General features: G+C 38.3%; 1 protein-coding gene across 1 annotated transcript in view; it reads right to left on the bottom strand.

Annotated features, from left to right (window-relative positions):
- Positions 1 to 14,370, bottom strand: part of LOC144201507 (receptor-type tyrosine-protein phosphatase mu) — a 135,022-nt gene that overhangs the window by 59,599 nt on the left and 61,053 nt on the right. The window contains exons 8-9 of the mRNA XM_077724209.1: positions 3,703 to 4,011; positions 2,501 to 2,610 (exon numbers count right to left, since the gene is read on the bottom strand). Of these exons, the coding sequence (XP_077580335.1) occupies positions 2,501 to 2,610; positions 3,703 to 4,011 (419 nt within the window). The remainder of the gene's footprint in view (positions 1 to 2,500; positions 2,611 to 3,702; positions 4,012 to 14,370) is intronic.

The raw sequence follows: 14,370 nt of genomic DNA, 5'->3' as shown, positions 1-14,370 counted from the left end.
CTTTTAAATTTGTAGTATGGCTCACAAGGAATAATATCGGAAAATATGATTTTTTTGTGGCTTATTTTGCACAAAAACCTCCCTAAAAATGAATTCCCAAGTTTTCCCCAAACTTTTAAATAATCTGGTATACAATCCCCCTATTTTGTGGCCCTTTATAAAAAGAAATACCCAATTTCCATGCGTAAAAATGACAGTAATGGAAAAGAAAAATCAATAAATAATGCTAATTGCAGTATACAAACAGGAGAATAGTCAACCGTGCTTTATAGATTATATGTTCCAAATGACAAACAGTACATGAATAATTGATTGTGTTTATGCAAAGAGGTCAACGTGAACAACGGCAACAATAGTCAGCATTTTATGGAACAAATTGACCTGATGCTAGAATAAATATGTACTTTCCTCTCTATTCAGAAGTTACTGTGAACAGCAGCAAGACTAATCAATAGCATTACATCATGGAAAACTTATCCGGGTACTAGTCATTTATCTTAGTGCACTGGTGTCAAAGTGGCGGTCCGGGGGCCAAATCTGGACCGCCGCATCATTGTGTGCGGCCCGAGTAAGTAAATCATGAGTGTCGACTTTTTGTTTTAGGATCAAATTAATATTATAGATATAGATGTATATTAAATTTCCTGATTTTCCCCTTTTTAAATCAATAATTGCAATTTTTATCATTTTTTGGTGGTGTTTTTAGGTCAAAAGGTGTATTGTAAAATCTGAGAATAAATAAATATAAATATTTTCAGTATTCCACTTTAATATTGAATATAATATGAAAAAAATGTTTCTGTTTGAAATGAAAATGATTATTAGATGTTTTCCGTTACTAAGAAAAAACTAAAAATAAACAGTTTTATATTTATAAAAAAAAATCTGTATTTTTAGTTTAAAAAACCTTTTGTAAAATCTAAAAAAAAATATACAAAAAAGCTAAAATAAACATTGTTTTAGATATATAAAAATGGAATATTTAGGGCTTTTAATCCATTTATTTAAAGAAAAATCTAAATATTATATCTAATATGGTCCGGCCCACATGAAATCAAGTTGAAGTTTAGTAAATAAAATATATCAAAGTCTACGTACATAAATAAGTGAAAATCAACAAAAATATTAGGCACTATTCTTTGTAGCAAAATCTGCAAAAAAATATCTACATTTCCATTTCTATTCTACTTTGCATCCAAAAAGGCCATAAATATAACTTTGCCATCCATTCCGATTTGAACCTGAACAAAAACGGCATCAAAAATATGCCACGCCGTGGAATGAAATCACAATTAACTTGTAGATGATCCGATTTTCTGTTGTTACTAGCGTGAATAAATGATCAGAAAGCCTTTTGTTTACAGGTAGTAGCACTTCTGAGAGCCTTGAGGCAGTTGTGTTCCATAAAGTGGATCTCACACACAATATACAAACACACTTCTTCCCCTTTTCCATGTCGCATGAAATTTTAAAGAAGATAAACAGGCCAAACGTGTCGCTCTTTAAGCCATTAAGCCAACCTGCTGTTTGCAGCACGTGTTTTCCCAGCTTTTTTTTTTATAATGGACATTGTTTCTGCATTCCGCTCAACGAAACAAAGCCCCCCCGCCCCGCCACTCCATCCTCGCCCTCGTCCAATGAGAGGAGACCCCTGCTAACCCAGTCAAAATAATGCAAACAGCTAGCGGAGAGGGAATCAATCCGTGGGAAAGGCGGCGAGATGACTTCCCAAACCGTTGCCTTGATTCAGATCAATGTGGAAGAGTGTGTGGGTATGTTTGTGGTTTTTCCTTGTGGAGGCGGGAATAAGAAGCGCTAACGGCAACAAATCAACATTTAAACGCTAGCTAAGAATGACGCTTGAGCTAAAAGACAAAAGATAACTTTATGGGTTAAAAATGAAAGTGGATATTTAGATATTTCTTCTTGTATGAGTACTTTTTTGTTGTTATACGTCAGTGCGAGTGTTTTTAGGAGTACTTTAGATCAGTATTCCATGACGGCAACCATAAAAATAAAAATCCTAGCATAATAGCAATTATTCATTATTATTATGACAACTTTTCTCATTTAAAGTAGAAAGAAAATTATCATTTAATGCAAATTGCCTTGCGTGTCTGTCTCCTCATGGGCAGTGTTTTTCTGCTGTGGTAATTGCGAATACAAGGTACTTCTTACCACCAGGGGGAGTCGTAACAATGAGCTTTAAAACGTTAGTATTCATGACTCTGACTAGGTGTCCCACGGACCGGTACCAGTCCACGAACCGCTGTTTGGGGACCTCTACTTGAACTAATTACTGCTTTTGCTAAAACATCCTATTTTTCAAACTATATTTTACTAAATTGACAGTGCGCCTTTTGTATGAATGCCGGTCTAGCTTAATGACCTTGATACTTGTTCCTTGTCATGCTATACCTGTTCCAGTAATAATTCAGGAATAGCCATAAATTACATAAAGTAATACACAATATTTATTAGGCGCTCTCATTTGTGGTACCTCGTATTGAGTGATGACACCGTAGGTCTGCGCCGGCTCGCGCCACGTGACCACGATCTTCTCCTCGTAGGCGATTCCCTGGATGGACTCCAACGGGACGGCGCCGGGCACTGCGGGACGCCGACACGTGGCGCAGATTAGTGACACCCATAAATAAGAGTTGCGCGCATCACCGTGATTTATCTGGCGGACGACAATCATCCAAAGAGCTTTTTCAAGGACGCCCATTACACAAATGGCAGTCGCCCAAAGTCAAAGATATTTTAATGGGAATATTTGAAGTCGTTGACAATAACGACAAGCGTTCCACACGACAATGGCTGGGCATAAATAAGGAATGGGTGGGGCTTTGTCGGATGGGATATTGACAGGGGGTGAGTGATGTTGTCCTAGCTTTTTACTTTAATTGCAACACTAATTTTGATTCGACATGGAAGTGGATAGATAGTTTGGGTTTTGGTTAGACTTTCTGAAATTATTAGTAGGTAAATGTAAAAGGCTGTATGCGTGGTTCAAATTCGGGATTTGTTGTGGAATGTAGTTGAGATTTCAAGTTAGCTTTTACGTTCCAATGTTGCTACTCTTGAAATGTGATTGGATCAAATAACTGATTTTTTTTAGGTCAAGTCATAGGGGAAGCCATTTTGTTGATTTAATAGAAAAACTGTTCTTACCATTTGAATTGAAAAACAAATAACTATTAAATGTTTTCCCTTACTAAGAAAAAAAGTTCAAATAAACATTTTTATATCTATAAAAAACAGAATATTTAGGGCTTTTGATCCAGTTCTTATAATCCAAATTATTTTAATAGAAAAAAAGGATTGGATCTTTCCAAAGTGAAATAGTGGAGAAAAACACCCCATAATGGCGGTCAACATTTTACAAATGGCGACCAAACGTCCGGGCGACCAAACGTCCGGGCGACCAAACGTCCGGGCGACCAAACGTCCGGGCGACCAAACGTCCGGGCGACCAAACGTCCGGGCGACCAAACGTCCGGGCGACCAAACGTCCGGGCGACCAAACGTCCGGTCGACCAAACGTCCGGGCGACCAAACCTCCGGGCGACCAAACGTCCGGGCGACCAAAACGTCCGGTCGACCAAACGTCCTAGTCGACCAAACGTCCTAGTTGACCAAACGTCCTAGTCGACCAAACGTCCGAGTACCAGAAACATGGACCAGATATCCGTAACTCACCATCTTCATCTGTCTGAACCTCCAACTCGGCGCTCTCCTTGACGCCCTCTGGGTTGCGTAGCACCAATTTGACGCTCAAGTTGGTGTAGGGCGTCAAGTTGTGGATGGTGTGCTGCGGCTCGCGGCCCTGCGCCTCGTAGCACACTTCCTCCCGGGTCTGGTCCTCGCCGCCCACCCGCGAACGGTACTGCGCCGTCAGGTTGTAGCTGTGGCAACGCGTCACGTTGTAGCCCAGCGGCTCCCAGCGCACCGTCACCTGCCTGGATTGGACGTCCAGCACCTCCAGGCGGCGGGGACCGTGCATAGGTTCTGCAGAGGAGAAACCAAAGTGTGAGGACACATGCCGACAATCAATTAGGACTGGCCAAACGACGACAGGTGCGACGCGTTGGGGAAATGGATGCAATGTATGCGGAGGCACAGCCTGTGCCTCTCGCAACTGTTCTTTTCCCAACATTTGACACGCGGTCAAATTGCATCTGTTTCAAGTTGATGCGCTTCCCGTTTGAAAAAGCCCCGGAGATGGAGAACGGGGATGCAAAAGGCGCATCCCTACGCGGCTGCCATGGCCGCCGTGGGGGGGTTGAGTTTTCAAATTGAGGCTATTAATGCCGCATCATACAGAGGGAATAGATAGCTAATTGGGACTAGGGATACCATGCTAAATGGGTAGTTCAGCAATGTCCATAAAGGAATATACAGTCAAATCACATTGGATTTATACATATTAGAGATTGGATTTATACATGTTTTGATGAGATTGATTTCATACATGTTTATGTTTTAATATTTTTCATGTTAGTATTTTGTCTTGGTTTTCTGTATACTTGCTTTTCCTGTAATATTTTTGTCATTTCCGATTTTTGTAGCAAACAATTTTATTCATTGTTGTATTATTAGTGAGAGAATCCACATGTGTCAAAGTGGTGGCCCGGGGGCTAAATCTGGCCCACCGCATCATTTTGTGCGGCCCGGGAAAGTCAATCCAACTTTCTGTTTTAGGGTTCATTGTCATTTGTTCATCATTTTTTTGTGTTTTTAGTTCAAAAATAATTTTGTAAAATCTAAAAATATTTCAAAAGCAAAGCTAAAATCAACATTATTTTAGATCTATAAAAAAACGGAATATTTGGGGCTTTTAATCCAGTTAATTTAATCCATTTATAAAATAAATATCTAAATATTATATCTAAAATGGTTAAATTTCCTGATTTCCCCCTTTTAAATCAAGTCATTTTTTAATCAATTTTTCTGTGTTTTTAGTTCAAAAATCATTTTGGAAAATTTAAAAATATATCTTAAAAAACCTACAATCAACATTATTTTAGATCTATAAAAAAACAGAATATTCAAGGCTTTTAATCCAGTTCTTTTAACCCATATAAAAAAATCTAAATATTCTATCTAAAATCCGGCCCACACGAAATCGAGTTGACATTAACACAGCCCGCGAACCAACCCGAGTGCCTTATCCTATTATGACCAGAGTAGCGACCAATCCCATTTAACATTACTACTCAGTAGAACACCACACCCTCATACCTCTCCCATATGTTCCCATCAATTCTTTTTAATAAAGATTTGGACTACCCTGGTTCGGAACATAACTCCTATCAGCACTACCCATTTTTTTTTCTCCATGGTCTTTCCCTGGCCGCCACACCCCCTCCTCCATCCTAATCCCTATTTTCCCATCATCCCGCCTCTGTGACAAGAGGCTAAAAGCGTCCAGCCACCAGGTAATGGGATCAATTTCCATTCCAGGTTAAATTTGCAGCCCATTTCTCTGGAACTTAACACTTTAGCAGCTATTACAAAGAAGACAGGGGGCTCCATTTCAACACCCCCATCTCCCGGGGATACGTTGCGGCCATGTTTAACATTCATAGGGTGAACCGAGAGGTGGTTGATTGTCTGAAAGAATCGACACCCCGATGGGGAGGAGGGAAACGGGCGACATCTGGAAAGAAAAGTACGAAGGAAAAAAAAATGGAGGCTAACTTATGGGAAAGGAGGTCATAGCGTTAGCATGGGAGGCGCTAACGTTGGAGGAAAGCGAAGCTAAGCGACAGATGGAGTAGCTACGGATGCGTAGCCTCCCAAAAGAGAGGATGAAAGAGCGTCGTAAAGCGCCGCCCCTAGGGCGCGCCAGTGAGTTCTACCAATGCGACAGTCTGGAAAGCGCTAAACATCTGTCAGGATGGGGAAAACGTAGAAAGATGTGGTTTTTATGCATGGAATTGGAGAAAACTAGGTTTTTAGAATGCAGTGTTCTCTTGTGTGTACTTGGGATTTCTTTCAATGTTCGCTAAAAGGATTCTTCAAGAAGATGGAGAGCTGAGAAATGTCCATTATTGGAATTGGAGTGAATATTATAACGGTTTCGGAGAAAATCCATCATGGTAATTGATATTTTTTTCTAGGAATTGGACATTGAGGATCATGTTGTAAAAGTGGAGCGCTTTTGAAAGAAATTGTATTTTTTTTAAAGGGTAATGAGTTTCAAATGATGGGTAATATTACAGAAAGTGACTTTAAAATGCTCATATTTTGGAAGCAAATCGCCTCGGAAAAGGGAATTACATCTCACAAGATTTAAGCCACACCCACTTCAACATTTTGAATCAGAAGATGATGTCAAACAATGAATAATCTGCTCTCAGCTCTAAAAATCATATTCATGAGAGAGAGTTTAATATCTAAGTACTGTTAAATATCTAAGAGAGAAGTTTAATATGTAAGTAGTGTTTAATATCCAAGTACTGTTTAATATCCAAGTACTGTTTAATATCTAAGTACTGTTTAATATCTAAGTACTCTCTAATATCTAAGTACTGTTTAATATCCAAGTACTGTTTACTGTCCAAGTACTGTATAATATCCAAGTACTGTTTAATATCCAAGTACTGTTTAAAATCCAATTACTGTTTAATATCCAAGTACTGTTTAATATCCAAGTACTGTTTAATATCCAAGTACTCTCTAATATCTAAGTACTGTTTAATATCCAAGTACTGTTTACTATCCAAGTACTGTATAATATCCAAGTACTGTTTAATATCTAAGTACTGTTTAATATCCAAGTACTGTTTAATATCCAAGTACTGTTTAATATCTAAGTACTGTTGAAACCAGCTCTCAAAATTACATTCATGAGACAGTATCTAAATATATACTCTTTTCAACAGTACTTAGATATTAAACTCCCTCTTTTAGATATTAAACTCTCTCTCATGAATATAATTTTGATACAAAAACCCGGCGACCAAACGTCCGAGCTCCATAATAATAAACACATGAGTCCGCTTCTAAATGTTCTCTTCTTATAAGAGCATATTCTTTTGTTGCAATATATTTACAGCACCTTATTATGATACAAGCCTTTTTATTTTTTGCTATAAACATATCATTTGTAGCAAAGACGGCCGATAAAACTCTGGACATCCCGAACAAGTTTTTACGATAGTTGATTTTGTTGACGCACGGAGCCATTTATCACAGGCGTTCCACCTTAGACGCGACTCCGACACCCCGCACAAATCATAACGCTCGTCTGCTTGAGAGTCACACTTGGCTGCTTTTGTCTTTTTTTTTTTTTTCTTTCCGGGAGCTTTAATTTGATTTGTGTGGCCGGCAATTGTAGCGTCCGTTTAGCGCGTCCCTTTTTGGTCCGCTCGAGTGCAGCTTCCAGATAGTTCCGCAAATAAAAGGGCTTAAAACTTCCATTTTCTGCTTGGCTCACCCTGATGAAAAGCGTGTGAATTCCATCTTTTTCTTTGTCCCGTTTATCGACTTGCCCCCCTTTTCCGCTCCGCACTTTTCGGCAGGTTAGATCATCTTTGAATATTTTTCCGGTGCTCGGACTTTTGGTCGCCGGTCTTTTGGTCAAATGTTGACAGAGAGTTTCCTGTTGAAAGCAGCTCTCAAAATTATATTCATGAGAGAGACTTTAATGTATAAGTATTGTTTAATGTCTAAGTACTGTTTAATATCTAAGTACTGTTGCACATAATAGATATTTAAATATTAAACTCTCATGAATATAATTTTGAGAGCTGGTTTCAACAATAATTGGATATTAAACAGTACTTAGATATTAAACAGTACTTGGATATTAAACAGTACTCAGATATTAAACAGTACTTAGATATTAAACAGTTCTTGGATATTAAACAGTTCTTGGATATTAAACAGTACTTGGATATTAAACGGTATTTGGATATTAAACGGTATTTGGATATTAAACAGTACTTGGATATTAAACAGTACTTGGATATTAAACAATACTTAGATATTAAACTCTCTCTTACAAAACACCGGCAACCAAATGTCTGGACTACCCTATTAACCCAATGAAATAACAGCACTATTATTTATTAAATTCAGTTTTTTTCTTATGTGTTCAAGAATTGTAATTTAATTTGCATTCTTTAATATTACCAGTTTTCTAACACTGTTATTTTCTCATGCTCAGCAGCTTTGGTAAAACATAAGCAACATTGATTATGGCCTGAAGATTATACCCTTAATATAAGGCCATAATAGTTATTTTAATGATTTCCCAGTAAGGTTTCGCATGAGAGCAGAAAGTGCAGCACAAATGTGACAAAGTCACACTTTTCTATTTCACAGATCGCACAAAGTCGGGAGGCTGGAGTCAAAAAAACAGTGAAAATGTGACAAAATTTTTTTTTTTTAGGGATTTGGGAGATGAGATTTCGGGGACACTTTGTAACAGCGTTACAAAGGTTTTGGTTGACATCATTGATTCAATTTAAGTTGACATTTAAATCCCACGGCCCTTCACCGTCATTATGAGTATTATGTTTTGACATTTGGAATAAATTGTCACAAATTAACAGCACATTAGCGTCTCCTGTCAAACTATTTTCGTTTAATGTAAAAAAAAAAAAACAGCATCTAGACGTCACTGGTGTAAAAGTGGCGGCCCGGGGGCTAAATGTGGACCGCCGCATTATTTTGTGCGGCCCGGGAAAGTCAATCCTGAGAATGTATGGTTTAGGATCAAATTAATATTATAGATATAGATGTATATTAAATTTCCTGATTTTCCCCATTTTAAAACAATAATTGTCATTTTTTTATCCATTTTTTTCTGCGTTTTTAGTTCAAAAATCATTTTGTAAAATCTAAAAATATATTTAAAAAAAGCTGAAATAAACATTGTTTTAGATCTTAAAAAACGGAATATTCAGGGTTTTTAATCCACTTCTTTTAATCCATTTATTAATTTTTTTTTTAGATATTATATCTAAAATGGTCCGGCCCACATCAAATCAAGTTAACGTTAACGCAAGTATATACGCAAATATATATTTTTTATTACATAACACGTGGTTGTTACCCATTTTGGTTCAGCATTATCTCCATAGTCATTTGAATTGTATTGTTTTTTCGTAAGACGATTCTTTGTAAATCATGAAAAACTAAAATAAAGTGCACATTAAACGTTGCGTTCTGACAAATTTCTCCTCCCCAAAAATTAGGGACGGCACCAAAAATTGAGTCTGAAAATGTCCCGATAAAAACCTAAGCTCTTTTTACGCGGCAAGTGAGCCCTTTAGGCGGTCGCTAGGCGGTCGCCGGGCGGACGTCTCCTTGTTATTTGTTCCGACAGCCCGGCCTGTTCAGCATCTGGTTCTGCTTGGCTCTGGTAGCAAAGAGCAATTAGCTTATCAGATGATCCTGGGGCGCCGCCAGCGCACAGTCTTTATCGGATCGGCATCGATTAAGCGCGGCGGAGATGCCGCCGACTCCCAAACAAGGATGAGAACACTTTGCTGGTGATTAGACATCAGCGTGGAATGGAGGCCACTGTTCTAAGACGACTCCTTTCTTCTCCGTTCTGCTTCCGTATCTAATACCATGTTACATAGACTGTAAAAGGACATGATATATATTGGAATACTATTTGTTCTAGCAACAGAATGTTGTTCATGCCAGAGCTGACCAAAATAATCAATTATATTACATTATCTAGGGACCGGACATTTGGTCGGCCGGACGTTTGGTCGCCCGGACGTTTGGTCGTACGGACGTTTGGTCGCCAAGGACGTTTGGTCGGCGAGAACGTTTTTGGTTGCCCGGACGTTTGGTCGCCGAGGACGTTTTTGGTCGCCTAGGACGTTTTTGGTCGCCGAGGACGTTTGGTCGCCGAGGACGTTTGGTCGCCGAGGACGTTTTTGGTCGCCGAGGACGTTTTTGGTCCCCCGGACGTTTGGTCGCCCGGACGTTTGGTCGCCCGGACGTTTGGTCGCCCGGACGTTTGGTCGCCCGGACGTTTGGTCGCCCGGACGTTTGGTCGCCTGGATGTTTGGTTGCCCACGTGAATATAATTTTGAGAGCTGGTTTTAACAGTAGATATTTAGATATTAAACTACTACTTAATATAATATGGATTTTTACTAAGTCATTTCACATTCATAATTTGGATTTTTATTAAGTAATTTCACATTTATACGCAAGTTTAATTTTTTGTCCAGTACCACTTAAAATGCATCCATATTTTTAAAAAAAATCTATAATAGCTATCTTAACATAAGATATTTTAATAATTAGAATCACATCCTAAGACAAATCCATGTTTTATGTTTTTGCATCAAATGGGTCTCATGAAAAGATATTTTAGCCCTGGTAAAGTATATTTTGTGGGACTTTTTTTGATCAAGTTGATTGATACTTGATATGAAATCATTTTAAAAATGCTTGATCAATAAGTTTCTCCACCCCTACTTGTGTATTGATGATACTGTATCATGCACAGATATATTTGTCCTCTACTAAAGTATAAGTTGTTTGTCATTCGTGGAAAAACATGTAAACGGTCGATATTAAGGGTATTTTTTATCTGAAAGAAAACAAAGGGGGCAAAAAGGACCGGCGGATTTGTTTTGCTATTAAATTGCATCAGCGGTGGCGGCAATTGAGGTAATGACATGGCTGGAACACTCAGGAAATGATTTTCATATCCCACAGAAAGCCAGGCGCGATGATAGCTTGCGATAACCAACAATCAGTGCCCATCCTCAAGTGCTAAAGACATTTGAGGGAGAAAAAAAGTGGAATGAGACGGAAAGACGTGGCAATGTCCAACCAACGAATGGGAAGACCCATTGCAAAACTCACAATGAATCTTTGGCTTTTCGTTCCATTTGGAAATGCAATCCCAAAGCCATACACAATCAAAGTTTCAAATAGTCAAGTTGAACAAAAGGGTGACAACTCATGTGGATTTAAAAAAAAAAACTGTACAAGTACTGTTTAATATCTAAGTACTTTCCCGTTGAAACAAGCTCTCAAAATTATATTCATGAGAGAGAGTATAATATCTAAGTATTGTTTAATATCTAAGTACAGTTTAATATCCAAGTACTGTTTAATATCCAAGTACTGTTGAAACCAGCTCCCAAATTTATATTCATGAGTATAATACATAAGTATTGTATAATATCTAAGTATTGTTTAACATCTAAGTACTGTTGAATATCCAAGTGCTGTTTAATATCCAAGTACTGTTGAAACCAGCCTTTAAAATTATATTCATTAGAGAGTTTAATATCTAAGTACTTTATAATATCTAAGTACTTTTTAATATCTAAGTACTGTTGAAAATAATAGATATTTAAATATTAAACTCTCATGAATATAATTTTGAGAGCTGGTTTCAACAGTACATCGATATTAAATAGTACTCAGATATTAAACAGTACTTAGATATTAAAAAGTACTTGGATATTAAACAGTACTTAGATATCAAACAGTACTTAGATATTAAACAGTACTTAGATGTTAAAAAGTACTTAGATATTAAAAAGTATTTAGATATTAAACAGTACTTGGATATTAAACAGTACTTAGATATTAAACAGTACTTAGATATTAAACAGTACTTAGATATTAAACAGTACTTCCATATTAAACAGTACTTCCATATTAAACAGTACTTGGATATTAAACAGTACTTAGATATTAAACAGTACTTAGATATTAAACGCTCTCTTCCTTAGATATTAAACTCTCATGAATATAATTTTGAGAGCTGGTTTCAACAGTACTTAAGATATTAAACAGTACTTAGATTTTAAACCTCATCCTCGTTGTGACATCACAACCAGAATAGAGGCGCAATCTGGTTAGCTAGTTCTTAATGACAACCTAAAGACCAGCGACCAAATGTCCGGTCACGGGAGTGATGGCAGTGACCCCTCTACACATGGCGGCGTATAGCAAAGACCATTGTATTCATGGAATGCTTTTTGATGACGGCCAAATGACACGTTTTGTTTGGCCATCAAAGGCAACAAGTGCAAGCCTTCACTTTGACAGCCTCATAAGAAATGGCATTTAGAAAGGCAGCCCACGTTGTCCGAGGCTGCTTCGACATCAGGCTCCACATCCATTACCAAGTCAAACACAAATGCTCAGGGGAAGGTGGAGGCTAGGAGGGTAGTTGTGAACCCACAACCCCCCACCCCACCCCACCCCACCCTCAGACCTATATACAATATCCATATACACAGGCTGGGCGGTCCACCTTGGGGGCGTGGATAATCAGCAGGATTTATTGAATGGTGCTGGCTGCTCCTCACTCCATCAAGTCCTTCTTTATAGGCCTTTTGATAAATGACACTGCCATCCTGACGGAGGTTGTTGGAGTCAGTTGTAGGGGGGGTTTGGGGGGTGTCGAATTGACGCTACAAAATGAGGCACCGGACCAAGTTGAGCGGTCTGATGAGCCCCAACGAAGCTGTGAAGCTGGGAATGGATGGCCCATTGTCTTTCTTAAAAACAATTGAACTGGACCTCAATACATGTCTTGATTTGTCACAAGGCTAGTGACTTTCCTCAGGTGTGTGTTATGGAAGTTTGTACTTTGAAACGGTATCACTTCCTGAACCCCACTGGGCGCTGGACGTTTGGTCGCTGACCTTTTGCTTGACGTTTGGTCGTCGGACGTTTAGTCGCCGGACGTTTGGTGGCGGGACGTTCGGTCGCCGGACGTTTGGTCGCCGGTCAAAGAGTTTACTGTTGAAACCAACTCACAAAATTATATTCATGAGAGAAAGTTTAATATCTAAGAGAGAGAGTTTAATATCTAAGTACTGTTTAATATATAAGTACGGTTGAAAACAGTAGATATTTAGATATTAAACATAATTTTGAGAGCTGGTTTCAACAGTACTTGGATATTAAACAGTACCTAGATATTAAACAGTACCTAGATATTAAACAGTACCTAGATATTAAACAGTACTCAGATATTAAACAGTACCTAGATATTAAACTTCTCTCTTAGATATTAAACTCTCTCCCATGAATATAATTTTGAGAGCTGCTTTCAACAGTAAACTCTCTGTCACCATTTGACCGGCGACCAAACATCCGGCGACCAAACGTCCAGTCACTCTATTCTGGTGTCCGAAGACATAAATGAGATTTCGCTGCCGTCAGAGCTGAAGGTCACCAGATTATTCATGTTTAGTCGGGGACAGATTGGGACGAATGCCCACAATGTGTAACAAGCACCTCCCCCTCAAGCCTCAAGACCTCAGGCCGCCAATCAAAGTGCGCAAGATGGATGACTTTGGCTGGCAAGGAAGCGGCTCTTGATCTCGTCCCGGCTTCTCAGCCTGACAGCCCGAGCTTGGGCTCGGGCTCCTAATTGAGCGGTTAGGACTGGCGGGGGCCGCCCGGCGCCGGGTGCGATACATCATGGCGGCTCCAGACAGGACGGGACACTTCTTCGCTTTCCGCCATCGTTTGTCTGAGGAGCGCTAATGAAAATCTGTGAGGCTGCTTCAAGTTGCTTTGCAAACTGAATAATGTTTTCAACGACTAAAATTAAAAAAAAGGGGGGGGACGAGGACATGAAACATTGACTTGGGGAGAAAGGCTGCGGCGGCCTTGAGACGCTTGACATGAAAAGCGCTGGCCCACGCCATTGTTGTCAACTCCGATCGGCTTGAAAACTAAGAAAGGGTTGGATTTTAAGCGTTTTTCGCAAATGCATTTTAGTCTTGTTTTCTGTGAGTTTCTGGACATTTTCGAAATGTGTCCATTTTTAAAACAAGGGTGTCAAAGGTTGGTTCGCGGGCCGTTTTAATGTCAACTTGATTTCATGTGGACCATTTTAGATATAATATTTAGATTTTTTTATATAAATGGATTAAAAGAAGTAGATTAAAAGCCCTGAAGATTCTGTTGTTTTATAGATCTAAAACAATGTTTATTTTAGCTTTTTTTAATGTATTTTTAGATTTTACTAAATGATTTTTGAACTAAAAAACAGGAAAAATTGATTAAAAAATGATAATTATTGATTTAAAAGAGGGAAAAATCAGGATATCTAATATATATCTATACATTTTGATGTCAACTCAATTTCACGTTGGCCAGACCATTTTAGATAGAATATTTACATTTTTTTTTTTACTAAATGGAGTAAAAAAACTGGATCAAAAGCACTGAATATTCCGTTTTTTATAAATCGAAAACAATGTTTATTTTAGATTTTTTTAAATATATTTTTAGATTTTACAAAATGATTTTTGAACTAAAAACACAGAAAAAAATGATTAAAAAATGACAATTACTGATTTATAAGGGAGAAAATCAGGAAATTTAATATACATCTAAACTCCATATATC

The sequence above is a fragment of the Stigmatopora nigra genome, chromosome 9 (genome assembly GCF_051989575.1).
Source record: "Stigmatopora nigra isolate UIUO_SnigA chromosome 9, RoL_Snig_1.1, whole genome shotgun sequence".
In the NCBI taxonomy this organism is placed as follows: domain Eukaryota; kingdom Metazoa; phylum Chordata; class Actinopteri; order Syngnathiformes; family Syngnathidae; genus Stigmatopora; species Stigmatopora nigra.
The sequence above is the reverse complement of the archived record's forward strand: the minus strand, read 5'-3'. Positions and strand labels throughout refer to the sequence as shown.